This window comes from Beauveria bassiana (genome assembly GCF_000280675.1).
Source record: "Beauveria bassiana ARSEF 2860 unplaced genomic scaffold BBA_S00004, whole genome shotgun sequence".
Taxonomy (NCBI): Eukaryota; Fungi; Ascomycota; class Sordariomycetes; order Hypocreales; family Cordycipitaceae; genus Beauveria; species Beauveria bassiana.
Genome location: NW_007930839.1, coordinates 402,142 through 427,842, shown reverse-complemented (window position 1 = coordinate 427,842; position 25,701 = coordinate 402,142). Strand labels below are relative to the sequence as shown.

At 52.5% G+C, this 25,701-nt stretch overlaps 6 protein-coding genes across 6 annotated transcripts; 1 reads left to right on the top strand and 5 right to left on the bottom strand.

Moving 5' to 3' along the window:
- Nucleotides 1–1,651: 1,651 nt before the first annotated feature.
- On the bottom strand, nucleotides 1,652–3,800 carry BBA_01925 (putative C2H2 zinc finger protein; the record flags this gene model as incomplete). Its single annotated transcript, XM_008597022.1, has 3 exons — nucleotides 1,652–2,044; nucleotides 2,127–3,442; nucleotides 3,500–3,800. 3 exons carry the CDS (start codon nucleotides 3,798–3,800, stop codon nucleotides 1,652–1,654), a joined length of 2,010 nt encoding a protein of 669 aa, XP_008595244.1.
- Nucleotides 3,801–12,119: 8,319 nt separating this feature from the next.
- Nucleotides 12,120–13,013, bottom strand: BBA_01924 (uncharacterized protein; the record flags this gene model as incomplete). The annotated part of the gene is made up of 1 exon (XM_008597021.1): nucleotides 12,120–13,013. One exon carries the CDS (start codon nucleotides 13,011–13,013, stop codon nucleotides 12,120–12,122), a length of 894 nt encoding a protein of 297 aa, XP_008595243.1.
- Nucleotides 13,014–13,663: 650 nt separating this feature from the next.
- On the bottom strand, nucleotides 13,664–15,147 carry BBA_01923 (Dephospho-CoA kinase; the record flags this gene model as incomplete). Its single annotated transcript, XM_008597020.1, has 4 exons — nucleotides 13,664–14,066; nucleotides 14,128–14,604; nucleotides 14,699–14,820; nucleotides 14,884–15,147. The coding sequence occupies 4 exons, from the start codon at nucleotides 15,145–15,147 to the stop codon at nucleotides 13,664–13,666; spliced, it is 1,266 nt and encodes a 421-aa protein (XP_008595242.1).
- A 624-nt stretch (nucleotides 15,148–15,771) lies between these two features.
- Nucleotides 15,772–18,063, top strand: BBA_01922 (Actin-like protein, ARP8 class; the record flags this gene model as incomplete). The annotated part of the gene is made up of 3 exons (XM_008597019.1): nucleotides 15,772–15,811; nucleotides 15,867–15,945; nucleotides 15,996–18,063. 3 exons carry the CDS (start codon nucleotides 15,772–15,774, stop codon nucleotides 18,061–18,063), a joined length of 2,187 nt encoding a protein of 728 aa, XP_008595241.1.
- Nucleotides 18,064–19,258: 1,195 nt separating this feature from the next.
- On the bottom strand, nucleotides 19,259–21,059 carry BBA_01921 (major facilitator superfamily transporter; the record flags this gene model as incomplete). Its single annotated transcript, XM_008597018.1, has 2 exons — nucleotides 19,259–20,615; nucleotides 20,674–21,059. The coding sequence occupies 2 exons, from the start codon at nucleotides 21,057–21,059 to the stop codon at nucleotides 19,259–19,261; spliced, it is 1,743 nt and encodes a 580-aa protein (XP_008595240.1).
- A 1,061-nt stretch (nucleotides 21,060–22,120) lies between these two features.
- Nucleotides 22,121–25,186, bottom strand: BBA_01920 (protein (fungal and plant); the record flags this gene model as incomplete). Its single annotated transcript, XM_008597017.1, has 1 exon — nucleotides 22,121–25,186. The coding sequence occupies one exon, from the start codon at nucleotides 25,184–25,186 to the stop codon at nucleotides 22,121–22,123; it is 3,066 nt and encodes a 1,021-aa protein (XP_008595239.1).
- Between the last annotated feature and the right edge of the window lie 515 nt (nucleotides 25,187–25,701).

The following is a 25,701-nucleotide window of genomic DNA, read 5'->3' as shown; positions in this document are numbered from 1 at the left end:
AATTTCGGAAATGCTTCCGCAGTTAGACGACTCATCATTTCCGATCTCGCTTTCTCGTTTACGCCATCATTTAATCTATCATTAATAACAGAAGAATAGGCTAAAGAGAAAATTTAGAAAAGTTTAATAGAAAAATTTGGGATAAAAATGAAAAAAAGAGGGGGAAAAAAGCATAATACGTGATCGTAAATCAGCATTCGATATTCTATAGTTTGATCTGCTGCTTCATGTGAAGCCTCAAATATGGCAACTGCAGCCCAACCAATACACGAGATTGACAACACGTAGGTAGACAAGGCCAATCGCAATATGCGGCGCGTTGGTTCCGCTATGATTTTCCATGCATACATTGCCATCTCCGTTTCGATCTCGCTCTCCAATCTCGTCGCCCCCGGATTGATTCTGCTCGTCTCTGGGTCGTCTCTTCATGCCGCCAAGCACAGACGCAACCCTTATGCCATACCAAGGTAAGAAAAAAAAAAAAAACGCCACAACCGTTGAATGTTGATGTGCGAAATAAATGTTTCCACTATTAAATTGGGATGCATGTATTCAGGCAGCCACGACAAGACGCCTGTGCTTGCTTGTCGTTGACTGGCTTCACTATTCGCCGTGCTTGCGGGCGGCGACGGGCAACTTACATGACGCCACCCCAACAAGCACCAATTCCCTCCCCCCTCCCGGGACCTCTGTGCCGCCTGAAATCTCCATCTTTGTTAACCCACAAAGGCGCATTATAAATCTTGGCCTCGTTATCAAGAGCTGACCCAAAAGCTCCCAAAGTGCCGGTCGACGGGGCCAGGCATCAATGGGGCCTGACGAAAATCCACCCTATACAACCCCAGCCCCGGTCCTTAATGGAGATGGACGCAGAAGAGTTTTGGAAATCAACTTGCTCTCTCTGACTCTCTCTGGCTCTCTGACTCTCGCGCTCTCTCTGCCTTGCTGCTCCTTCTATTTTCCTTCTTATTTGCGGACCGCCTGATATTTGAGCCTGGATCGGAAGGACCGCGGATCACGGATGTCACGGCGCATACTTGTCATGCCCCCGTCGTGAAATGCGATGGGTGCTGCCTTTGCTAGTGCGATGCTTATTCATTTTTGTCTAATTCTTTCGATTTGGTCATCATCATCATGGGGCTGTTTTTATTTCGCTGTGCTAGTGATATCATTTCTGGAAAAAGAGTAACAAGAAAAGAAAAGCCAAAAAAAGAAAAAAAAAGAAAAAAGAATAACAATTCAAACTGATTTCGTGATGACTCGACGCTGCCGACCCCATACGTTGTACATGTCTCATGATAAGGCGTAGCGTCTATAAGCCCTGTGGTTTCCAATGTTCCCCGTCGTGATAACCCCCCCTTCCACCCCCCAAGTCTAAGTAACAAAAGAGATTTGACCCCCATGCAAAACAAAACAAAAAGAACTGGCAAAACAAGAAAATAAAACGACACTAAAAAAGTTTTTCAAAAGATCAAAAGACTATTCGGCAAATGATCGTGGAGAAGAGGGAAGAGGGGAGAAAAGAGGCATCCAATCAACCAAACCCGGCGGCAGAGCGCTGCGCCACCGGGGCCCCCCAAGGCTGTATCCATATGCTGGACAAGTCATGATTCAAGACAGACTTTGGAACACGTACCAAAGCACGTTTGCCCTATATGACATTACCATACATTGTAGCGGGGCTTGATAACAGCGTACGACCGACGCTGGATCTCAAAGACTGGGGTGGTGTCAATGGGCCCAGAGCCTGGTGGTGGTGGTGGTGGTGTGGATGCTGCTGCTGGTGTTGTTGATGCTGCTGGTGCTGCTGTGGGTGCATGTACTGCGGTATCGACGTGTTGATACCGCCGCCGCCGCCCATGGACGCGTACGACGCGGCTGGGAGACCGTGAGGCAGCGTTGGCGGCGGCGTGCCTGGACGCTGCTGCTGATCGTGCAAACCTCCAAGGGCCATCGACGATAGAGGAGGGCCGGGCATGCGTGGGGTGTGACCCTGGTCTCTCCTCCGCTTAGGAGTGTCTTTAATTTTGGCGTGAGAGTGACACTGCAGAAGATGTACAGTCAGCGGGGGTTTCTGGACAAGAGAAGTCTTTGCTCTTTGTGTGCAATGTCATGAGAGAGCCTACCTTGTATGCGTGACGGAACCACGTCGTTCCCTTCTTCTTGCTGCTCACCAGCGCAATCCATTTGTTGCAACTGCCACACAGACCTTCCCAAACATCCGGGTTGCCGTCCATCCGTCTCTTGTCCAGCGGCTCCTGAAAGGGCGCGCCCGTGGCGGCGCTGATGCCGTGCGTAAACGACTTGTCGTACCAGTAGGCCGAGTTCTTGAGAACCAGCCAGCGGCCCGGCTTGCAGATGCCGCACCAGCCCTCGCGCTTGTTGCCGTGACCGCGCACCCACTTTGGCGTGTACATGTCGCCGTCAAAGCGAAGCTCCTGCTCATAGGGGGCCAGGTCCGGGTCTGACGGGTTCATATCCTCCGGGGGTGGCGGCGCTGGCTCTTCGTGGAGGGCTGGGTACAAGTCTGGCGGCGCCGAGAGATCTGCGTAGTGACCGTGAAAGGATTGCGATTCAATGTTGTTTTGTAGCAGCTTGAGGAGGCCGTGCGATGCCAACGTCGGAGGCTGCGGTAGGCTGTGGTGACTGTTATCGTGATGCATGCTGTGCGAAGTCGGTAGCGGATGACTCATATGCGGCGGCATCATGATGTTGTTGCTGTTGCTGTTGTTGTTGTTGTTGTTTCTATAGCCGCCCATGGGCATGGACGGAACATAAGATGGCTGCATTGGCATATTGCTCCCAGGTGTCGAAACCATGTTGTGAGGCATTCCTGGCGCCATGGAAGACGAAGTCGGCGCCTGCATCGAGTATCGTTGCGAGGGCATAGTCGGTTCCGGCATGGCCCCATACCCAAATGGTGATTGACGACGGTTTTGCGCGACATTGTGAGAGCCAGTAGACCATCTAGTGTTGTTGCGGATGCCGTCTGCGTTGTACGGCGCAGAGCGCATGCTGGGCCGAGGAGATGGCGAGGCGCGGCCGCGGCTCTGCGCTCGCACTTGGTCTGGCCGGTTCTGAGGCGTAAGCCGAGGCGAGGCGACGGGAGACAAGTGCGCCGACGACATGAGAGACGTTCTGTTGGACAGGGTGCCGTAGTCCGAGAAGGTGGGCGCTTCCGAGAGCGTAGTCGAGACGTCGTCGCTGCTGCAGGTAGGCGGCATGTCAGAGAAGCCAGCAGAATTGGACACGCCGATGGAAGAGTCGGAGCGGCGATTTGCTGTGGGATCAGAGTATGAAGGTGCTAGCTCTTGACGTGGTTGCGAGAATCGTAGGTCAATAATGGGAACGCTTTCGTCGGTGGTGTAAGCTTGGCCGATGGGGGCATCGGGGTCAAACGGATAAAATTCGAACTGATCATAGGATTTTTGGCCCCAGCTCCCTAGAGTGGTATTAGGCACTGAATTTGAAGAATTACAACAAGTCTCTGCAGCCCTACCGTCTTTGACTAGTGTTTGCGGTAATTGCCCGGGATACACGAGACCAGATTTGCCAGGCAAGGTCGATCTTGGCGTATAAGAGTGATCCCAGCCGGTAGTAGCAGGATGCTCCTGCTCTCCAGAGCAGCAGGGAGTTTGTGATGGAACACTAGACGTGTTTTCCTGCAAGTTTAGGCCTGGTTGTGGCATCCAGGCATTCATAGGTGGCTGAAGATCCGCCGAGGTCGAAATGTTGGCCTGTTGGGCATCCAGAGCGGTAGGCGGCGTCGCTGGCGACACATGATCACCGGGTTGATCCATTGCTGACGATGTTGCGTACATCAAAGTATAATCAGTCAAGGAAGAAAAAAATGGCGAGAATCAATAGTTTGAAATGCTCCAAAGGCGACGAGGAATGGCTGGGAGACGCCCAGGACGTGAAGTGGTCGGCGAAAAAGCCCGATGAGAATGGCGCGCTTCCGACACTGCAAGCCAATGTTGCTTGTAGACGAGTATATCTTTGTCAAATAGGAATGCTGCTGCCGTTTTTTGTAAGCTGTAGTGGCTTTTGTACAACACGATGCTGTGTGACTTGTAATGAAGAGGCCGCGCCGCTGTATGTAAGAAGACGAAGGAAAACGCCCCGGGGCAGATATGGAACGGAAGGAAAGTAAAGTGGATGATATAACAAGAGCAGTTATTGTTTTCGAAACAATAAGCTCGAGTTTGTATGTGTGTGTATGAATAATGGAACAACCTGGGATAGAGAGCCGGCTCTGGGGGAATGGGGTATTATTAAGTTTCTGGTCAGTGCAACAGGAAGCCGGCAACAGAGGAATAGAGGGCTCTAAAAAAAGAGAGGGTAAGAAAAGTGTCAGAAATTCGGCTGAAGGATTTGTATATGTGTGGGAAAGAGGAACAACTCTGAGCACGGCTACACGGGTGCAGGGAAAGGGTAAAAAAAGAACAATGGGCTGGTCACCCAGGCACAGAGAGTCTGGCTAGTTGGTTTTGCAACGAAGCGGTACTGGTAGATCCGGACCACGCAGATGGCCCTCCATGGTGGGCGATGGACAACTATGAGAAAGTCTGGGCATTTTCCCGCCCACATCAGATCCCAGACTGGAGACTGGAGTCGAGCAACAAGGACCACGCACGACACGACACCAGCAAAGACCAAGGTGGCCAGCTCAAAAGAGAGTTCAAGGGGTAGTATACCAGACCTGCCGTGTGCATATTTTCGGGGCCAATTGTTGCGCGCACGACAACGCCCCCCCCCTCCTTCTCCTCTCTTTGCCACGCCCCGAAGAACAAAGGGCCCCCACGATTACCATACACGAATAGGGCATCTACAGCGGGCCTTTTTAGAGTGGGTTTTCCTCTTTTCGCTGCGACTAACATCTGGCGCGTTGTTCGTTGTTCTCGTTTATTAAGCTGGAACAGGCACACATGTGTGTGCGTGTGTGTGTTGGAGGAGGAGCCCCAGAGGACCCATACATATACGGGCGTGCCGTGTCGCAAAGGGGGCGTGCGTGTAAGTTGAGGATTACTGGAAATAACGAGCGTTGGGGGAGGCTGACTCCAGATTGGGTCAGAGAAGACTAATCGCGTAACTTGTACGACTTTGTCAGAGCAATCCGAGTAGCAAAAAATAATATAAAAATAAAATCAAGAATAAAAATAAAAAATCAAAGGGCCGCAGTTTGATCGACACGTTTTTTTTTTTGGGTGAAGCTTTTGCTGGCGATGCCGTGTCTCGGTAGGAGAGATGGCTTTTCGCTAATACCTAGCCACTAATCAACCTAACCAGGCAATTATCTGGCAGAAACTGCCCTGTGCACGGGGTCTCTTTAAGCCTCTAGATGTTGTGCAGGCACAGACAACGCGAATAACTCGGGCCAGCGCGAGCCCAGTTGGGCCCTGTACGGCTGAGGGAGCCAGGCCTAACCAGGTGTTTTTTTTTTTTTCCAGTCTTGAATTCAAATCTAAACAGATGTTGGGGGGGGTCATTTTTTTTTCTTCTCGACCGATGCGTGAGCCCAGAGTTCCAAGGAGTTGTCGGGGGGCGTGTTTCTCGAGTTTCAAGTTGTTAAAAAAAAGCGGGTTGTGGCTCAAGTGGGCATCAACTGACAACCAGTAGGAAGAGGCCGGCAGAATTCAAAATACGAAAATGGCAAGAACGAATCAGCAACCTGTCGTGAGAGACAGGGTAGAGAGCTCGGGCAGGGCTGGGCAGCGAGGTTAGTTATGGTTGTGGGCTGTTGCGGGAGGTTTCCGACTACGTACGTGTACCTACCTGGTGTGGTTTCGTGTGCTACCAGCATTTGCGGTCTTTCTTTTATTATTATTATTATTATTTGTCTTATTCATTTCAATTTTTTTTCTCTCCCAGAGAAAATTTGTAGCGTATATTGATCAAGTGGACTTGTCATGATTTGGAAACTCGGACTCGGCGAGTTTGGCTCATCAAAAGTTTATTCCGCCGGCTTTTCGGGGAGGCGAGCGGCCCGTTTCAGTGCCTTGCCTCGCGAGGTCGCGAGATTCCGCGTTTTATTATAAAACAAGGGTATAATGTTACGCGAGCTATTATGATTCTGCGCCCGCGTATTATCATCGACTTTGCAACGCCCTCTTTAGTGCCCTCTTGGCCGGTTGTATATGACTGGGTGGTCAACTACATAGAAAGGCCTTGGGGAGGGGACACGCGGATGGACTGATAACAACATTGCTCATCGATAATACCCGATTGGGCGGTGAGCCACGAATACAAAGTTGCAAGGGGGCACGTAATAGATATCAATCTAACTGGTGCGGTTATCGGCAGAATTTCTAGTTAAGGGTTGCGAACAGACAGACCGCTAGGCCTCTATGTGGTTGCTGCCATTTGCTGAGGCCAGGCCGGAACCCGCGCGCCGCCCCGCCCAAGGCGAGTTATTGGCAGATTAGCGGTCTATTCTAGCTGCAAGGCCACTGTAAGCCGCCATCTGACCGCGTCCGGGCAGGTTGCAGTGACTTGTATCGAGTTGCATCAAAGTTCAACGGGTTGCATCGAGTTGACTAGTATAAGAGATGGTATTGAATGACAGAGCGTTGGTTAGAATGAGTAGGAAGAGGGAGTGCGTCATCATGAATAATGGGGTGCCTGCGTTACCAAGGTCATTTTCAGTGCCATGTAATAGATTACAGCAGGTTAATCGACTATAGGTAAGGTAGTGGGCTGGCGGGTGCCTAATAAGGTAGTTCTGTCGGCATATGCTCACTAATGATTTTCCCTCGCTTGATCAGCCAGGTACCGCTTCCCGATTCCTGGTGTCCAGGTGCGTTTTCCAGGTGTTATTTGCGCCCGTTTGCTCAATCTGCCTGACGACAAATTGTTGCTGCCAGCTAAACATGCCTGTGACAGCTGGCAGCTAACGTCAGTCTGCAAACGGACAGCTTCTGCCAGCTGGCGGGCAGCCCAAACCATTGTCAAACAAGTTGCCGCCTCCATCGCCAGTTCCGCCCGTCTCGCTTCATCTTCGCTGAAACGCTCTTGAATTCTACCAGAGACAGTCGCCAGACACTTACTTCACCAACATTCTTCATTTTGTACTCATTTCTCTCTTTCCACCTATATCACTTCTTTACTAGCCCGTCCTAAACATCTCCCGCCCAGCTGTCGATGCATCCCTTGACATATATCTCCATCCATCAGGCCTTGGTCCCTCCGTATCGGCACATGCCACACCAAAGGGCCCAGCCACGACGCCGGCTCTTGTCCTATCCGAATCGGATGTGAACACCCGTTCGTGATATCTGATGGATGGCCCTGCTCCGACCGGCCTGCCCGTCTCCCTGCTGCGACAAAGCACTATTCACAATACTCCAATAAGGTTGCCATCGCCCGCACCTAACGTTTTGCATTTTGCAAACCGACGAACCACCAAGCCCCCTTGCGTTCGTCTGCTTCATGACCAATAACAACAACAACGACAAGGCAGAGCCTCATTCAACGACACTCGGCAACTCTCATCGTGATCCCGCTTGCCCGCCCACAACGCTGCCAGCCTGCCACTGACGCCATGGTCCAGTCCTCCACCACGGCCGCACGCTACCCCTGCGCACCTGCATCAATGATCCTCGGCCTCGATCCAGAGCCCTGCCCTGCCTGCATCGCATGTATCTTGCATTTTCAGCCTTGTGTACTCGATCAACGGTCCCGGGTATCCTCTCGCCTAGCTCAAGAACAAGGACAAAATCGCACTCGCGCTGTCCCGCATGCAGCTGCACAAGATCGAAGTAAGTGTACCTGTACGTATGCGGTATACCGCCTCGATTCCACCAAGCCGCAACTATGTGGTCCTTCCGCAGGTCTGCGCACAACATGGCTCAAATCGGCCAAATTATACGTTGCCAGCGTAGGCTTACCACGATACCAATGCCTCCCTGAAGCACGCCCTACGAAATCCTCTGTGTCAACATCGAGCGTATCGCCTATCAGCCTAATGCAGCGGTATCCGCATTGGTTACAGCACTTGTATTTTGATACTCGCCAGAATTAGCTGGAGGGTTACCATTGCCCATTGTCACTATCCACTGCATTTACCAGTGAGAATGAGCTTTGCGCTTATGTATCAGCAAACGCTCAGGCTGGCGCACATAATTGAGCAGTATTTGATTGTTCACCCCAATGCACTAGTCTCTGCACCGCCAAAGTCAAAGAAATTGCCGTCGGGCGGTACCCTCCTGGTCCACCAACTCCATTCATTACCTGCCGGCTTTTGCCTCTGCCCACCAGGTTATGCTTCAATTTGTCTGCGGCTGCTTGCTAGCTCCGAACCGCCCGAGGAAATGAGCAGAGAGCCGACAATCTACCAGCCTGGTGACGCTACCACAGCAATCAGCGGCGACGTTAGGCCAGCAATCGCGATACTCGTCGGATCTCGCTAGATTCACTAGCGAATTGCGGAGGTATTCATGCAATAACTTGAGACCGCTGCGCATGTCTACCTGACACCCTCCAATCACAGCATCCAAGCCCCAACAAGTGAAGGCACAGCTTCATGCGCAGATATCAACGCACGCGGTCCCGAATTATCCGATCGGACTTTGGTTACTTTATGGCATACTCTATGTTGTGCATATCCAGCCGCTCAGCTCCACGCTTCAATTAAGGTTTGCTTCAGCCTCCGGGTCGGCCAAAGGCCCAAGTGAACAGCGGCATCCCGCAAGTCACAAACTCCGCAGCACAAGCGATCTGGCTTAATTATTCTACTGTGAATTGGAAGCTACTGACATTGGCACGCTAGCCAACGTCTTGGTATTCTCGTGCTCCCTTGCTGACCAGGATCGGGCAGCAGAATGGCCAAATGCTATTGTCGTCAGACTCTCAGCCTTCGGTTGCTAGCTAAATAAATTACGGTCGGCGTCCGCTTTCTCAGCTGTGACGGAGAAATCAGCGGTGACGGGTAGAGCAAGGCCTCGACAAAGCACTTACGATTTCGGTCATCCCAACGAAATGGCTTACTATATAATTGCCATACATTGGCAGGAAGCGGACGATCATGCGGACGCTATGCATCTGGCGAGGAATCCGACCTTTCATACTCGGCCCCCGCCTTTTCACGGCTGAACCTTGTTTACAGCTGGAGTGGCTCAAAGAGCCAAGAAGTTGGTTAGTCGCGCAAGTGGTGCAAGTCTCTGGAAAGCCTTGTGCCTCAATCGAGGCATACGCCTCCCGACTGTACTCAATAAGGTTTGGAGCCGCGCCGCCATTGTTTCCCATCCATCCAAATATTGGCTACTTTCATCCAGAACAGGGACAGTTGAGCAAGCCAGGACAGAAAGATTATTTTGAGAGAGGGTGGGGCAGCAAAACTTATCTTCTTGCCAGTGTATACGGATTAATGGTAACCGTAATGGCGGACAGCGAGTATTGCCGCCGGCAATCGAATTCAAAGGCCGCTCAATCCACTTCCATTTTAGGCAATATCGGTAATACCGTTTGATCGGCCCCCGAACGCTGCAACCCCACCGAGCAGCTTGGCTTCTTACTTGTACATTCAGCGAGCTTGGCAATTGCAACTCATCGGGCGGGAGGTTTTGGCCCTTACTTGAGCAAAACTCCAAAACGAATCGATAAGCTGAGTGACTCGATCCTGACGCGGACAAGTACCCAAGAAAAGGATGCTTTGAAGGACAGAAAGTTATGGAAGGACTTGCCGGGGGAGCACGTCGCGCGGCTGCGTTAAGCATGCGCAGGATTACGCGACAAGCAAATTGCGAAATTCCCGAAATGGCAAAAAGCCAGCATCTTTCTTCGATCAACATGGGAAAGTCAGACTCTCACGATCCCGATCTTGCCAATCCTCATCTAACGGTACATTGATGCGACCGCCCCGTCCAGCCACGAATGGCTTCGCATGTGCCTTCGTTTAACTCGCGATCCGCAGGTCATGGCTTCTTTCTAGTCATCAGTGGCTACCTGCTCATCAATGGCTCATTCTATTGGGTAACAACGCTGGAAAAATAAGTACCAGGTTCCTTGTTCTAAAGCCCACAAGTCCCCGCTCGATGTCCGTGGCGCTCGACTTTGGGCCGTGCATGCGAGCTCTGTTGGTACCTGTCTCCATAGTGCTGCCATTGTTCATACAGCCGTTGGATTTGGAAACTCTAAACATGACGACAAGAACTAACCTTTCGTAGCGTGTGACATGGACACGCACCAACAGTAGTAACGCATCCAAAAAGTTGGTTCTGCCAAGAGAGGAAGTTTTATGCTTCTAGATCAATAAGCGTCAAGACGCTACGAAGTAGTCAAACGGTTTCTGCTGTAACCACCCCGCCAGCTGCCATCAACCACAGCACAGCCAAACCAGCCAACTCGCTAGTTATCATGAAGGCCTGATTGAGAAGCTCGCGACCAGTCACCCCCGGATGCACCGAAAGCCTAAACAAAAGAACCGCTAATATATTCCAGCCATGTCCAAACTTGGAAAAATCATGAGATCAGGGTGCAAGTCAATCGCATCAGCCGAAGCGGCAGGGCGCTCCACACATAGCCCAGGTTGTTGTCGCAGATCTGTAACAGCGCTCAGAAACGTTTGTGCGTCATGCGCAAAAGGCGTACGCTAATACAATGCGACAGACACAGCGCAAAAGCTTTACTGACCATCTTGATGACTGAAGGCGTGTACTTGGCAAATCATGCCCACAGTTTCTCCATGTATGTACTTTATTGGTGCGGCGCTATACAAGTATAATTTATCTCGCATGAAGAGCTTTAGCACATAAGCATATGCGCGCACGCAAGTTGCAGCATCGTCCTTTTTATGCAAGCTGTCTGCAAATTTATGGGATGATCATCTATCAGAGCCGAAGTCGATCGCGAAGATGGACTGATCATCTAGTTTATGCCGCAATAGTGCATGATACGCCGAGCGAGAACCACGAGCACCACCTCACAAGTCGTACCATTCTTGAGAGCTGTGGCTAATAAATCAGGACTAACAAAAATTGATCAGTGTCTACACGCATGCATATCACATGTCTCCTCGGACGCCCGCGTTTTTGAGGGCGCGCGAGAAAATCAAAGCACCGCAAAGAGTCTTGCCTCAAATACAGCAGCTTTCTCATCGGATTACGCCGATCGCAGATTTTAGAAATTGTGACAACTTTATAAGCGTAATGGTGTGCCTAGAAACTCTATGTGCTTTCTTAGATTGGCAGGAGTACGTTTCCGAGACATACTCCATCGTCTGAGCCACGGCTTGGGCCGTCTGCTCGCTAGAGACTGCCGACATGAGCCTCGGGAGAATCTCTCACATGTAGTTGAGACTTTTGTAGTCACTTTTGAGAATCTCTCAAAAAGCTTGAATATTTGGCAGTTGGCAAGTAATTGTGGTAAATTTCACGTGCAAACTACGCTGTCATTGTTAATGCGATGAAGAGTGCAGCAACTCGCTAGGCTCCCTATGCCGTCGATGCCGGGCCGTAATCCCATCTCCTGTTTATGCATCTGTGTATTATGCACATGATAGAGATGAATGCTTCACCATCAGATGCTCAAGCCAGTGGTTGACTCTCTCTTATTCGAGGGTGTTGGCTGCTTCATGAAACCAGATTGGCATCCCCGGATGTAACCACCTTTACCCATGTCCCGTCTCCGTCTTCCGTCTCTCCCCGGATGAAGATGTTTGTTCCTTGCTCAGGACACATTTTTGGGAGGGAACAAAAAGAGAGAAAAAAAAACAAGACGGCACAACTCGGGCAATGTCCGCCGGGTGATGAGAAAATGAGAACGAGAAATTGAGGGAGTTGCGGCCCATCTTGTTTTGTGCACGGTGGATGCCCGAGACCCCTGTGACGAGCGACGCCCGGGGCGAGATCGATCAGGGACCTGCAGCTGTCCTCGGTTAAAAGGCTTACAGCAATGGGGGAAGCACCAGCGCGGAGCAGCAACCGTGACCAAAGTAATTTACTCAAGACAGAAGAACGTTTTGCGCAATCATAACGTGCATCCATCCACTTTTTTTTTTTTTTTTTTTTTTTTTGGTTTTTGTGTTCAAAGGTTGCCTAATATCCTAGTTATTCTACTTTAGAAGTTATCGATAAACTTGTCCAAGAGGTAAAACTCTAATACTCCCAGAGATGTCCTGGTTTCTACTTGTGATCCTTGTTCACGGCTTTCCAGACCTCACCTTCCGCCGCTGCCAGGGTGTCCCCGGCGGCTGAAGCCCACTTCTTGGCCGTGTTCCAAATGGTGCTGCCCTCTGCGTCGCCCGCTCCTCCTCCTCCTCCTCCTCCTCCCTCCCCCGCTCCCAGCCCCATCCCCAGGCCGCTCGTGAGCCTGTTACTATGCTGCGCCACGTACGCCTCGTGCGCCGCACGCTGGCCGCTGGAGAACTCGGCCGCCTGCGCGTCTTGCTGGTAGCCCGGCGGGTGCGACAGGTCCGTCGCAAGGTTGATGCCGCCGCCGCCAGCGCCAGCGATGCCGGGGAGCTGCATGGGGCCGCCGCCGCCGCCCACTTCATACGGCGACGGTATCGTGGCAGAGGTGCCTCGGAGAGATGTGTGCGACGCCGTGGGCGGGGGGTAGGACAGCTGTGCGGGCAGCGCCCTGGGAAGCTGGGCGGCAGCGCCAGTGTGCTCGCGACCGAGCGTCTCGCCACTCTTGGGAGGCGGAGGCAGCGTGCTCGATGTCGAAGCAGCAGCAGCGCCTGGGGGCATGGGCGCAGCGCCGGGTTGTGGCGCGGGAGGGCTGTAGTTGTCGCTGGGAAGCGGCTGGGTGGGCGTGGGAAGCATGGCCGCGGCATGTCCGGTCGCGCCCCGAGGGGATAACGAGGCGGATGAGGTCGCCGCGGGGATCGAGGGCCTGGCTCCAGGTTGCGCCGGCGGAATTTGTCCGTGGCTTGGCGAGTAGGAGGAGGCGGAGGAGGACGGGGCCGCGGTAGCCGTGGCTGGCGCAGTCTTGCTCGCGGTGGGCGAATGCGACGTCGCCGTGGGAGCCTTGGCCGCGACGATGGGGCTAGAGCTGAATGTCTGGACCGGTGCCATGGTTTCGACTTTTTTGCAAAAGCTGCAACTGAAAATGGCTGGTTGTTCAATGTCGGACCGAGCTTCGAGGATAGTAGGGGGTGGTGTATATAAGTGGCGTGTTTTCCCTACGCTATCTCCGGTAAAGGACTCGAGGACGAATAGTCCGGTCGTCGGACGGTCGGTGGTGATTGACCCAAAAAAAGTAATGAAAAGCCAGCTTTGTTGTGAGGACCTTGGGTAATATTGAAAATGAGACATCAAGCTGTTGATTTGGGTGTTGTTGCAGCGTGGCAAGTCATTACGTCAGGTGATTGCTGGAACTTAAAATTCGCTGCCTGATGGTAGCTGGTGGCGGGGAATCGGCAGAGCATTTCGTATCTACGCCTAAAGTCCAAACAATGACAAGTAAAAAAGATGTGTACGCGACTAATTGAAACTACTTGCATTGAATGATACAAATGAGCGAGTAATTGGCAAATACTCGAGTAGCAAGGCAATATAGCAGCATACGTCATTACTGACAGTGTGGGGGGGGGGGAAGTGGAAAAGCAAGCCAGCCACAAAGTAGCCGGCTAGACCGACATTGTTGTGTCAAAACAGGGCACAGCGATGAAAGTACAGCAAGCAGACAAATTGCACAAAGAAAAGAAAATCCAGGACACGCGTCACTACTTCATCCCAAACGGACAGGCAGACGGCGATACCGTTGTCTTGACCACCTGCTCCCAGCGCTGCGTGTCCTCGATACCCTTGCCCATCTTGGGCCGCGGCCCCAAGTCTGTGAAAAGAAACCCTTCCGGTAGCATCTCCTGACCACCATCACCCGGAATCTGACCACCCGTGGCCCGCACCAACAGCGCCTCGGGTCCCCAGCGCGTCCAGAGCGAGACGCGCGTGTACCAGGGCTCCTTGAGGTAGTGCTGATTGTGCAGGCGGCCGCTCTGGGGATCCGGTTCGGACATGTACTCGACCCCGAAGACGCGCGGGAGCATGAGGTAGCGGACAACAAACTTTCGAATGAACAGGAGGCTATAAACGAGAGCACTGTAAAAGACGCTTGGTTCCGGAAGGCTGCATCATGTTAGCCGGGCATTGCTGTCATCGAGGCACCACGCTGCTGTTGCCACTATACCTAAACGCATGGCGTAGTCTGCCTCCCATGAGAACTAGGACGCCTTGGTACGCCATCGGTCGCACTGCTGCTGGATACGAAGTCAAGAGAAGATCAAGAAGCACGTCGCCTAGCTTCTGCATATCGGGTAGGCGCTTCATCGCCACATCCTCATATCGATACGCCCACTCCGTGACTTGGTCGATAAAGTCGATGCCATCCCGCCATTGGTCCTGGCCAAGCTCGGCTTTGTAGTCAATCTGCATCATGTCGCCAATGTACTTCCATAGAGTGCCGAGTGCCGCCACCTCCATGTCGGTCAGCGCGCGCCACTCGTACAGCCGCATGAAGCGTACGGGCTCGGACATGGACGCCCACAATACGTAGAGGAGATCGCGATTGGTGATTCTGTCATTCTTCTGGTAGGGGCTGTGGAGATAGTTCATCCGAGCCACGGCCTTGTGCAGATATTCAGAGTTGGGCGCAAACTTGATGAAGCTAATTGGTTTAGGCTAGCAGCGCTTAGTTAGACTTGAGTGTTGTATTCTTACCTGGCGAATATAGCACCGGTATCTTCATAACTAGATATGACGATGAGCATAAGCGAGTGAAGATGATGAGATTGGCGGTGACATGCCGTTTTGGTGCGTGCTGCTGGCGGTTCAAATCACTACTCGCTACCAAGAGTTTGGCTATGTCCTCGATGGCATATGTCTAGATCTGAATGAGCAAGTGCCCCTAGACCCATGATGAGAGTCTTGGACTATGGGAACACACCCTAAAAAGTGCCATGCGAAGCGCCAAATCATAGAAGGTAGGGGCCTCGAGAGAGGCTAGCTGTTTGACAATGCGGTGTGCCTGCTCATTCGTCATATGGCCCAGAGAGGCGCGATCATGAAAACCATATTGCGCCCGCGTCTTTCCAATTCGCCGAAATCTGAATACTGAGCAGACAGCGGCGTAGACCAGAAGCCCAGACACCGTGAGAACGGAATAGAGAATCCAGCCTTGCGGCGCACTGAGATCTGAGAAAGATATCATTCTGTCGCGTACGGCTTCAAGACTCAAAGTGAGATGCAGAATAGAAACCCCGCATTACGATTAGGGGGCATCCTGAAGACGGATGAGCAGTGTCTCAAAGTAACTAACTACCTGAGTTCCGCTGGGCAAACAAAGAAAGAAAAGCCCAGTGATGCCAACTGGCATTCCCCTCAACAAGTTAGCGCGAAGCCCAGTGGCAAGGGATCGTCCAGTAATAGGTTCCGTATATCAGCATGTCTAATTGGCCTCGAAACCCCGCAGTTTACATAGCCATCCATGGTGTGGTATCGCGTACTATCTAGCACAAAGAAAAGATGAGGAAGCGATCCAGAACGTTGGTGTCATCAAACGACCACCCAAATACCAAATAGGAAGTGAAATCCTCCTGCAGTGTTCCGGCATTACTTAACATGCAGGTCGAGCGTAGTATTGACCCGCGGAGCACTAAGTACCGGTGCACTACTGCCGGTGCGGATCAACAAAATTCCAGAAGCCGCAGCGCTAATCCCTTTTGGTCGCTGTCAAGGACCATGGTGAGCATCGCGCAAGGCTCGAGTTGAATAGCAAACTCTGAGCGTCTCCGTCTATCGCATCACACAATCCGCGTGCGCTGCGTCTTCCAACATGGTTGGAAAGGTGTCGGAGAGAGTCCTCCTACGGGAGGGTACGTAATGCCTTACGCGCATCTGGCGGCGACTCGATTGCTGACTCGGCTCTAGGCCTTGAACGAACCGACAATGGCATGAAGCTGACCACCTGGCCGGATGTGACGCCCATCAACCAAAAAAACTACTATACGTATGAACACCAGCGCAAATAATAACACCCATGAGCTAATGGCCTTGCAGAGATTACATGAAGCGAGATGACCAGGTTCTCGCATTACGACTCCAAAACGATGCCACCCGCGACAAGCTCGTCCAGAGTGCGCGCGACCGCGATCGATATCTGTCGAAGCCCGCTAATGGCGAGGTTCCGCTCCCCATTTCCAACCTGGCCGACGACGAAGACGGCGTTGCGACTCCCTCGGGCGCCACTGATCCATCGCGCATCGTCGTCATCCACCCCGGCAGCCAGAACCTGCGCATCGGCTTCGCCAGCGACGCCCTGCCCAAGACCATCCCAACCGCTCTCGCCACCAAGTTTGAGCGAACTGAATCCGAAATTTACGAGGCTCTGCCGCGACGCCATTTCGAAGCCAAAACCCCCGAGCAGCAGTACGGCGAGGAGTGGTCCAAAAAGTACCAAAAAATGTGCGCCGACCTCAAGGTTGAGATGCGCCAAAACAAGCGCAAGGTGCTGCCCAACTCCAAGGAACTCGTGCAGACCTTTAACCGACGAACGGAGCCCGAAATCATCCAGCAGCACAACGACCCGCTGGAAGTGGCATGGACCGACGTAAAGAAACTGAAAAAGACTGACTTTGAGGCCGAGTGCTTCATTGGCCACGAAGCCCTGCGCGTTCCCGACGACTCGGATCCCAAATTCAAAATATGGTGGCCGCTTCAGCACGGATGGTTGAACGAAGACGGGTACGCGAGCCAGGAGCACCTGTACGACGACTTTGAGACGCTACTCGACAAGGCACTTCGACAGGAACTCGGCCTGAGGACCAACAGCGAGTGGCAGCAGTACAGCTGTGTCTTCATCATCCCCGATCTTTACGACAAGAAGTACGTCGAGCAAATCTTGCACTCCTGCATGACATGGTTCGAGTTTAGCAAAGTCTGCTTTGTCCAGGAGAGCATGGCGGCTACCTTTGGCGCTGGCTATACACAAGCCTGCGTTGTCGATGTCGGCGCTCAAAAGACATCCATCACCTGCGTGGAGGATGGTCTCTGTATAGAGGACTCGCGTGTCAATCTCAAATACGGCGGCTATGATATGACTGATACATTCATCAAGATGATGCTATACGACAACTTCCCCTACCAGGAGATTAACCTGCAAAAGCGATCCGACTTTTTGCTGGCCGAGGAGCTCAAGATCAAGCACTGCACCATGTCGCAAGCAGAAATCTCGGTGCAGCTATACAACTTTCACGTCCGCGCTCCCAACGAGCCTACACGCAAATACGCATTCAAGACCTACGACGAAGTCATCCTCTCGCCGATGGGCGTCTTTGACCCATCCATTTTCGATAACAGCACCAAGCTTCGCGGAAGACGCAAGCTGATTGAGCGCTCGTACAACTCATACGAGGTAGACATGCCGGATGACCCTGTCTCGGCCGCACAGCTCGCCATTCTCACCCTTGTCCAACCGTCACTCGTCTCCAACGAACCCCAGTCTCAGGAAGTGTCCACGCCTATGAAGGAGCGCCCGGGCTTTAGCTTCAAGAGCGATGCCAACGGCACACCCATGGCCTCGCACGCCGGCTCTCCCGCCCCCGAGGGTTCCGGCACGCCCGCGCCCTTCATCTTTGGCGCCGGCAAGGACCTCAACGGCGGCAGCCCCGCACCCGGCGGCGGCGGCGGCGGCGGCGCTTCGCAGCCTCCTGCTGGCCTATTTTCCGAGTCGCAGGAGCGCACCGCCGAGGACGTGGCCGCCGAGCGCGACGCCGTACTGCCCGTGGCCCCCCTCGACATTGCCATCCTCACCAGCATCCAAAACGCCGCCAAGGGTGACGAGAAGAAGCTGCGCGACCTGCTCGGCAGTATCATGGTCATTGGCGGCGGCGCCAAGATTCCGCAATTTACCGTCGTGCTCGAGGAGAAGCTCAAGGCGCGACGGCCCGACCTGACGGAGCGCATCCTCGTCAGCCGCAGCGCAAAGGACATGGACGAGCAGGTCGTCGCGTGGAAGGGCGCGAGCGTCTTTGCCAAGCTCCCAGCCAACGATTCGTGGATCACGCCGTTTGAGTTTGAGCGTCTGGGGCCGCGGACGCTGTACCACAAGGTGCTATGGGCCTGGTGAGTGAGGTTGTGTGTTGTTGTAGCATGCGGGGGGAAACAAATTTTAATTGGGATACTGGGCGGCACTAAAAACGGGAGTTTATTCAATCACGGCGTAATAGGAAACTTTTTACATGACCAATTGTTTGCTACACATTATCTCATTCTTGCAGCGTAGTCGCGGCGTAGTCGCGGCGTGGGCTTGCCTCGAAGAGCCGCCTGTATGATTGCCAGCTTCCGCGAGTAGTCAATACCCGAGATATGATTTCGAAAATGGGGTGGCAAAGCGGCAACTTGCGACATGATTAACTTTGTTCGGTTTGCGTTCGGATAAATTCCAGTTTGGGTCTGTTGGTCGCAAGGTAATTCGGACAGCTTTGAAGCTGGCTAGGTCCCCATTAACCCGTCATCCGCGATTTGATTCATTAGAATGGGCCTTGTAGCAGTCACCAAGATTGAAAGAGACTAACTGAATAAGAGCTCTTTAATGCAAATGCAGTGGGTTGGGAACACGGTAGTAAGCAAAGTCAACTTCAAAAAAGATGCAAAGGCCAAAGAAACAGGAGCGAAAAAAAAAAGAAAATAAAAAGAAACTTGCGGCCAGTGTGACTCGAACACACGACCTTCAGATAGGTATCTAAATCCGTAGGATTGAAGTTGGACTTCAGTCTGACGATCTCCCAGCTAATCTATGGCCGCTAGTTGTCTCCACGGTCGAACTATAATCACTTGTAAAGTGGCTTCGCAAGTGCTCAGACTCCACAACAGCCATGACAGACCAGGAAAGAGAGCAACCAACTTATTAACGAGAGAGACATTGCGAATAAAGGCGCATTTCCGGATTCGGCGTTTCAATCATATTGTAGCCGACCATGTTCCGAGTCTTGAATGAGCCTTACCGACGCTTCGTTCTACTAATTGACAGCCCGGATAAAGCCCAACAAGACATGCTTCGCCACTTGTGACTTGTTATGGAATATCATCGAGTCTTTGTTTTCCCACGTCTTAAAATTGACTTGATATTCTTCGCAGAAGACATGATGTATATGTATATCGTTTGTTATGTCTTCTCATCCATCTTTCATAACTTGAGCATGCGCGCAATCCAAATTCAAATCGCTTCAATAACCAGACATTCTTATACAATTTCATGTCTCATACAGGGGCGGACGCCTTTGAAACTTTCAACGCCGCCTCTGTGAACGCTGTAGGGTTGCTTAGATTCGGGCAAAAGCCTTAGCAGCATCCACCCATAAGCTCGCAACGAGTAGCACAGCATTGAAGCCAGCCATCATATAAAACGGCGCTCCAGTATTCACCTTGTCAAATAGGAATCCACCTAGCTTCGTCAGTAGCAAGATGGCCGCGCCACCACACAGCGAGTAGACACCTGCAATTGAGCCCTTGAGACGAACACGCGAGCCGGCGGCTTCATCAGTCGCGATTCGGATCCGAGGCTCGTGGCCGTCTCCTGATTCATCCTCGTCGGGGGCCAGAGATGGGACTGCCTCGTCGCGCAGAGAGGTGCGCTGCAGGTCGACAGCAAGAACACCTTGACCGAGGACGCCGAGGCTGCATACGATGCTACCAATCTGACTAATGCCAATCAGAGTGACCACAAGAAACACAGCAGGCGTGCCGCCACGACCATCCACATTCTTAATTTCAGGGCTCTGAAGTTGTGGCAAAAGAAGGTATCCAATAATGCCAAACACCGTAGCAACCACAATGGAGTAGTTGACGCGGGTGTTTCGACTAGATACGTAGCCAAAGATAGGCGCACAGATGAGGCCCATGAGCTGTGCGACGCCGGTGAGAATTGACGAGAGAATGTAGGCAGATCGGCACTCTTTTTTCAATTCTGGAGAAGGGTCATGAGGCGATCCGGTGCAGAAGCCGTTGCTGATGAAGTAGGTGTTGACGTAAAGGGGGATAAACAGAGATATGGCTACAGTCGAGGCTCGAGCCACGAAACCCCCAATGTATCCAAGGCTGATTCTAGAGTCGGTGAAGGCCAAGAGCACAGCGTCCTTGAGTAGACTAATATAGGGCACCACTTTCTGTCCATGCTCGTCAGCCTCGCTTTCCAGCTGCGTCTGGTACCAGCTTTTGCGACCGAAGAGCACACGCCAGCCCTTGCCGTCTTCGCCATGCAGGTTACGTAGACCAATGAAGACAAACACTGCCACCACAAGTGACACGACAGAGACGACGTAGAAGCTGTATGATACGGCCTGTCCAGGCGTGACACCGTCAATCCCGCCAAACCTGACAGGCAGAGGCAAGAAAAGTACGAGGGCCAGCAGAGCACCGCAGCCAGTAAATAGCCCAACGAATCCAGCCAAGACTGAAGGCTTCCTTGCTTCCGTGGGCGTCTCGGGAGCAGGTTCGTCTCGCTCACGGGGGGATATGCTGCGCGAGTACCTTTCTGGCGTGATGGTGGCCTCTGACTCCATCGAGAAGACGGCACTGTGGCGGGGATTGCGCGTGAGCTTTGGCACGGGCGAGTGCCTGGCTTTGACGGAGTCGCCATCATTGGTGAGCGAAGGCAGAATGGCCGTCACCATGGTGGCGCTAAGGAGGAATGGTCAACATGGGTCACGGGCGAAGCAAGGGCGAAGGAGTGACTTACGCGGCAGACGCGCCGACGGCGAAGAGTATGCGCGCAAGCAGCAGCTGCGGATAGACATTATTTGCCTGCACCAAGAGTGCAAGCGCAGCGGCAATGATGGTGTATCCAATCGTGGCGACCCAGCGAACACCGAGCCGGTCCGAAACAAGACCCCATACTGGGCAAGCGACCAGGGCGACGAGCTCGTCGGCAAAGCCCAGCGTGCCGACAATGTTGCCGACGCCGTGCTTCTTGCCAATGAGGTCGGTGATGACAAAGGAGATGGAGCTGTTGAGGAAGACGAGGAATGAGATGCTAAACAGCGATATGCCGAGCAGGTAGGTCGCAGCCTGCACGGCCGTGGTGGAGGGCGAAAACGGCAGGTAACGCGACACGGGCAGTGCCATGACGGGCGGCGTTTGCGCGTGGGCAAAGAAGGGCTCCTTTGAGATGGAGACTGTTTCAATATGAGACGCAATAGATGGACTGGGAAGCGCGGAGTTTAATGGCCTCACATGGCGAGTTTTGTGGTGGTCTCGACGATCAAGGTGAATGCAGGCCGAGCTGGCGCGGACCTAGCATCGCGTTCCGAGCCGCCACCACCCTTACATAATCTATACCACAATGAAACAATAATAACATCCCCATGACACCTTGCGCGTATATTAATTAGCTAGCATGACTAGTATACAAGATACAGCATTGAAGTTTGAAATTGCTTTTGGCATCTTATTTTTTGTTGGACTATGCCTGATGATATCGATCGAGCCTCTCATGTCGCGTTGTACATATCAGTGGTAGCAGTGAAGCACTTACAGAGATAAAAGTTGTGGTCTCGGTTTCAGTGCCAAATAGAGGTTTTCTCCTGTATTGTTCTCTTGTAGACAATGCCACATACCACGCGCCCATACCAGGTTTTTTGCCTTCCTTCAACTGGCATGATGACGGCGTTGAAAGTGCCCACACTTGACCAATACCTCGGCCTCCTTGCCTCCCTTTCCCTGGTTTGTTAGCGCGTTATGGGCCTATGAATGTCGCTAGCAACAAATCAAAACAGACAGCATTGGAGACAAGGGAGAAGCCAAGTAATCCGACCAGTTGCTGCGCCTTTCATGTCCCTCTGACACTCATGATTGCAATTGAACTTTTGATGATGCAAGTCCCTGACATTCAATAGAGCGAGTAGAAGTCATTTAAAGATAAAAAACTTCAAGAATGGCAAGGCTCAGTCTCATGCTCGCTCCCATGCTGCGGGGCTGACAGCCGACTTCAAACAAAGAACAGCCAGAATTCCGCCATGTTTTTTAAAGAGCAGTGGGCCATTCGCTGATAGAACAATCTGGAACCTATTGGGCTTCTTCATCTCCTGGTTAGCATTGTGGCTATTTCTCTAGATCAAGTTTCATTGAAGCTCCTAACTATCGCCTCTGGTCTCCTTCAGGTGAGAGATATTCAGTACACCGCAGCGCTAGACGGCACTTTCCTGACCCCATCCGAATAATATGTGAGACTCTCCAAGTGTTTCTGTAAGAAGGAGGACGAGATTGTCAATGGTGGATAGAAACTTGAGATAGGAAGATACCACGACGCAGTACTGAGGATAACTTTCGTGTCGCAAAAGAGCTCTATTTGGCCTTTCATGCCTTTGCCTTTGCCACGCCTGATAGAATGTTCGAGTTAGAGGCGTAGGTAGCCTTTCCGGCAACGACGCCCCGTTTTCGAACGCTTCCTGAATGATATGGAGAACCGCCATGATGTCGCCGATGACATGGTCATCGAGCAGGCCACTTACGGTTTCAAAACGATGTTTGAGGTCTGGCGGTAGTGTATGAGTAATACTCAAAAGCCTCGTCAGTGACCTGTTCAAGTTTCGACACTCCTCTAGAGCTTTTCGCAATGGCTTCTGGTCAAACGGTCCAAAGCTCATCTCGGCCTTGACCAAATGGATAGATGGCTCCAGGAGAGATAGTGAATGGCCGAGATCAAACGAGTCACGCTCGGCAAGGACGCACAGGCTGCTATTCTCAGCAGGGCGTTTCTGAGATAGGAGAAAAATGGCATACTGATCCGACATTCGGCGCACCGACTTGGCCAGTACGTGGCAAACGTGGCTCGTGGCTGACGTCGGCTTCGGAAAGATGTGCACAATAGCAGCGGCGAGGAGTCCTATAAAGACGGTCACGACACGTTTCCAAAACGCTACGTAACCTTGGCCTGGAAGCCCATATGTCGAAATGTGGTGGTTGTCGTAGCCGAAGCCGATGACGAGGATATACGTAGCGCCGCACATGATGCCCGCAACCGTGTACATGTGCGGGGCCCATAGACGCAGCCATACGATAATAGCCGTCATAAAGGCGGTGACGGCTCCTAGTCCGTACGGGTTGCCGTTGCCAGATCCAGAGCCAATATACCATGCAAGCATGCCCAGAACACCGCCGACGACTGTACCGGCGGCGCGCGACAAGATGGAAACGATAAAGTCCGCCATAAAGGGAAGCAGCGTGAGTTGGGCGGTAATGACTGCCCATATACCCTTCTCGCGGTAGAAGAAACCGGCGCTGCTTGGGATCGCTGAAGGTATAGATGTCGCAATGGTGACAATGACCACACGCGCTGCAAACATCCCGGCAGGGTTCGTCAGCCACCTATACGAAATGATGATGCTTGCGCTGAGACGGGACTTTGGCATGGCGTTTCGCTTGAGGTCTCGGACGCCCTTGAGGCTTTTGAGCTCACTCGTGCGTCTTTGCGCAACCTGTTTTGCTTCGGTCAAGCTTGGAGTTTGATCTGCAGCGAAGCCCGTCCCCAACTCTTGATCGGAAGACTTGGGAGTCACAAGCCAGGATATGGCATGCCGTAAAGTGATGGGCAGCCATATGCGGCTTTCCGTCCGTCCGTGGAGAAGAAAAACCAGATGGTCGATCAACGGTTCAAGTGCGGCAGAAAAGTCCATAATGTGTTGGTTGAGTGCCAAGTTTGTTGTAAGGTCGCGAAGAGGTATTGGATCGCTCCGACTCCCATTATGGGAGTGCAAGTAACCAGACTCATCAAATGCATCCTCGTGATCTGAAAGAAGTGCTTCAGGCGTCTCTGCAGCGCAGCGCTCTCGTAAAAATCGCAGCTCCTCAGACTTGGCCTGCAACTCGCCGGCAAAAGTACCAGCTGTCTCCTTTGCGGTTCTTTTGATCCAGCGGCAGCTGTTGATCTCGTGTATACAGCGAGCGGCGAGGTCGATGGACTCGGAACAGGTTGTCAAGAGCCGCGAGGGAAGCTCCCCAGGCGTCGCAGTTCCATCGGGGAGGTCCCCGTATCCTGCGCCATGCAATGCGCTCATTATTGTTGCAAGCTCTTGTAAATGGTGATGGCCTGGACGAATCGTATGTCCTGTCTCATTCTGAGTCGCAGTCTTGAGTTGCTCCTCTCGATAGTGCATCACCATTTCCTCTTGGTTTGCCGCAGAGAGTGCCGCAATATGCAGGTCGATTAGCGCCACGCTTTTTCGCATGACCTTTTGCAAGAGCTTGTGCAGCGTCAGAAGATCATCAGCACTCCAAAGACAGCGAGCAACATCAAGAGGCAGCAGCGACATGAGAGGCTGCAGGGCTTTCCAGACGCCAATTAACCTTGCGCGGTCAACATTGAGACTCGCCAGGTCGATGGTTTCTTTCCGTAGGCGCCTATCACTGGCCTTTATGGTGGCATTGAATGTGCGGAGCAGGCCCTCCATTTTGGCCATGATGGCGTACGAGGTGGTTTGGGGGAAGAACAAGAGGCAGGACACGGCTCCGAGGCCAATGCCGATGGCGCCCGGCTTCACTAGGACACCTCCAATGCTGCCGTTAAAAGAAGGCAGGCTCGGCGCATTGAGTAAGAAGACATCGATAACAATGGTGCCAAAAATCTGCATGAAGCTGAATTTTGGGTTGGTCAATCGTAGCCGTGCCAGTGCGTAGATGAAGACGCAAATCATGACGTAGAAGACGGCGGTGACCCGCGCATCCAGCATGAAGCCATTCAGGACGAGGATCTTTGCCTCATCCGCGGCGTTGGTGCCGAATTCGTGAGCCTTCTGCGCGGCGGCCTGCTCGAGCGCGGCGAGCCTCGTGCTGGTGTCTGACGCCGGCCGCGCCGCCAGGGCCGCCTTCATCGTGAGTAGACCCCATAGCCAGGCCAGACACATGCCCAGGAGGGCGGAGAATGCGGAAAGCAGGTACGGAAAAAGGATGGTGGCGGGAGGAATAATGTAGAGCGTGAGGGCGGCGAAGAAGGTGGCGATGCCGATCTTGTCAAGCGACGGCTGGATAAAGATGAGAAGCGTCGCGACCCAGGTGGCGATCCAGCACCGGAAGACGACTTTGAGATCGCGCTTGTTGAAGTGATCCAGCAAGGCAGGGAGCTTCCATGGCCGACGCGGAGACGAGACATTGCTCTGGCGCGAGGTCTTTTCGCCCGCGGTCTGCTGTCCATCAGCTTCTTGAACTTGACCCGCCGCATCAGCGACGGGGGCCCTCAGTCCATCGCTGCCTGCCATTTTACGGCGTTACCGGTGCTGCAGAACGCTCAACTTTGAGGATATGAAGGTGTGAAACGGAGTGAGAATTGGCAATACTCATAGCACCACGGACGTGGGCATTTTCCCGCGGATGCAATCGCTCGCGCCTATTCTTTTCCGGATTAGCTCCGTAGCATCCGGCCAGAGATCCTACATACGACTGGATAATCATAATATTTATATTTTATTACTTAGTTTCGCTAAGCAGCGATTTTTTTTTATATATATATTTTACTATTTTGATGGACACCAAGTTACGTTCAAGGTCCAAGTTTGTCGTATCACTTCACGTACGACGCCGTTTGTTCCCCCAAGTTTTATGTTGTGGTCCACTGCGTTGACTCTAACTAACTATAGGTAGAGGTGGACTCTGCTCGCCATGTATCATTCCCGTCGCATGCTCTAGTAATGAGACGACGAGGTGTAGGTAGATTCAAGTTACTCTCATCTTTTAGCAAATAAAACAACTTCAAACATCATCTACCCTCCTCATG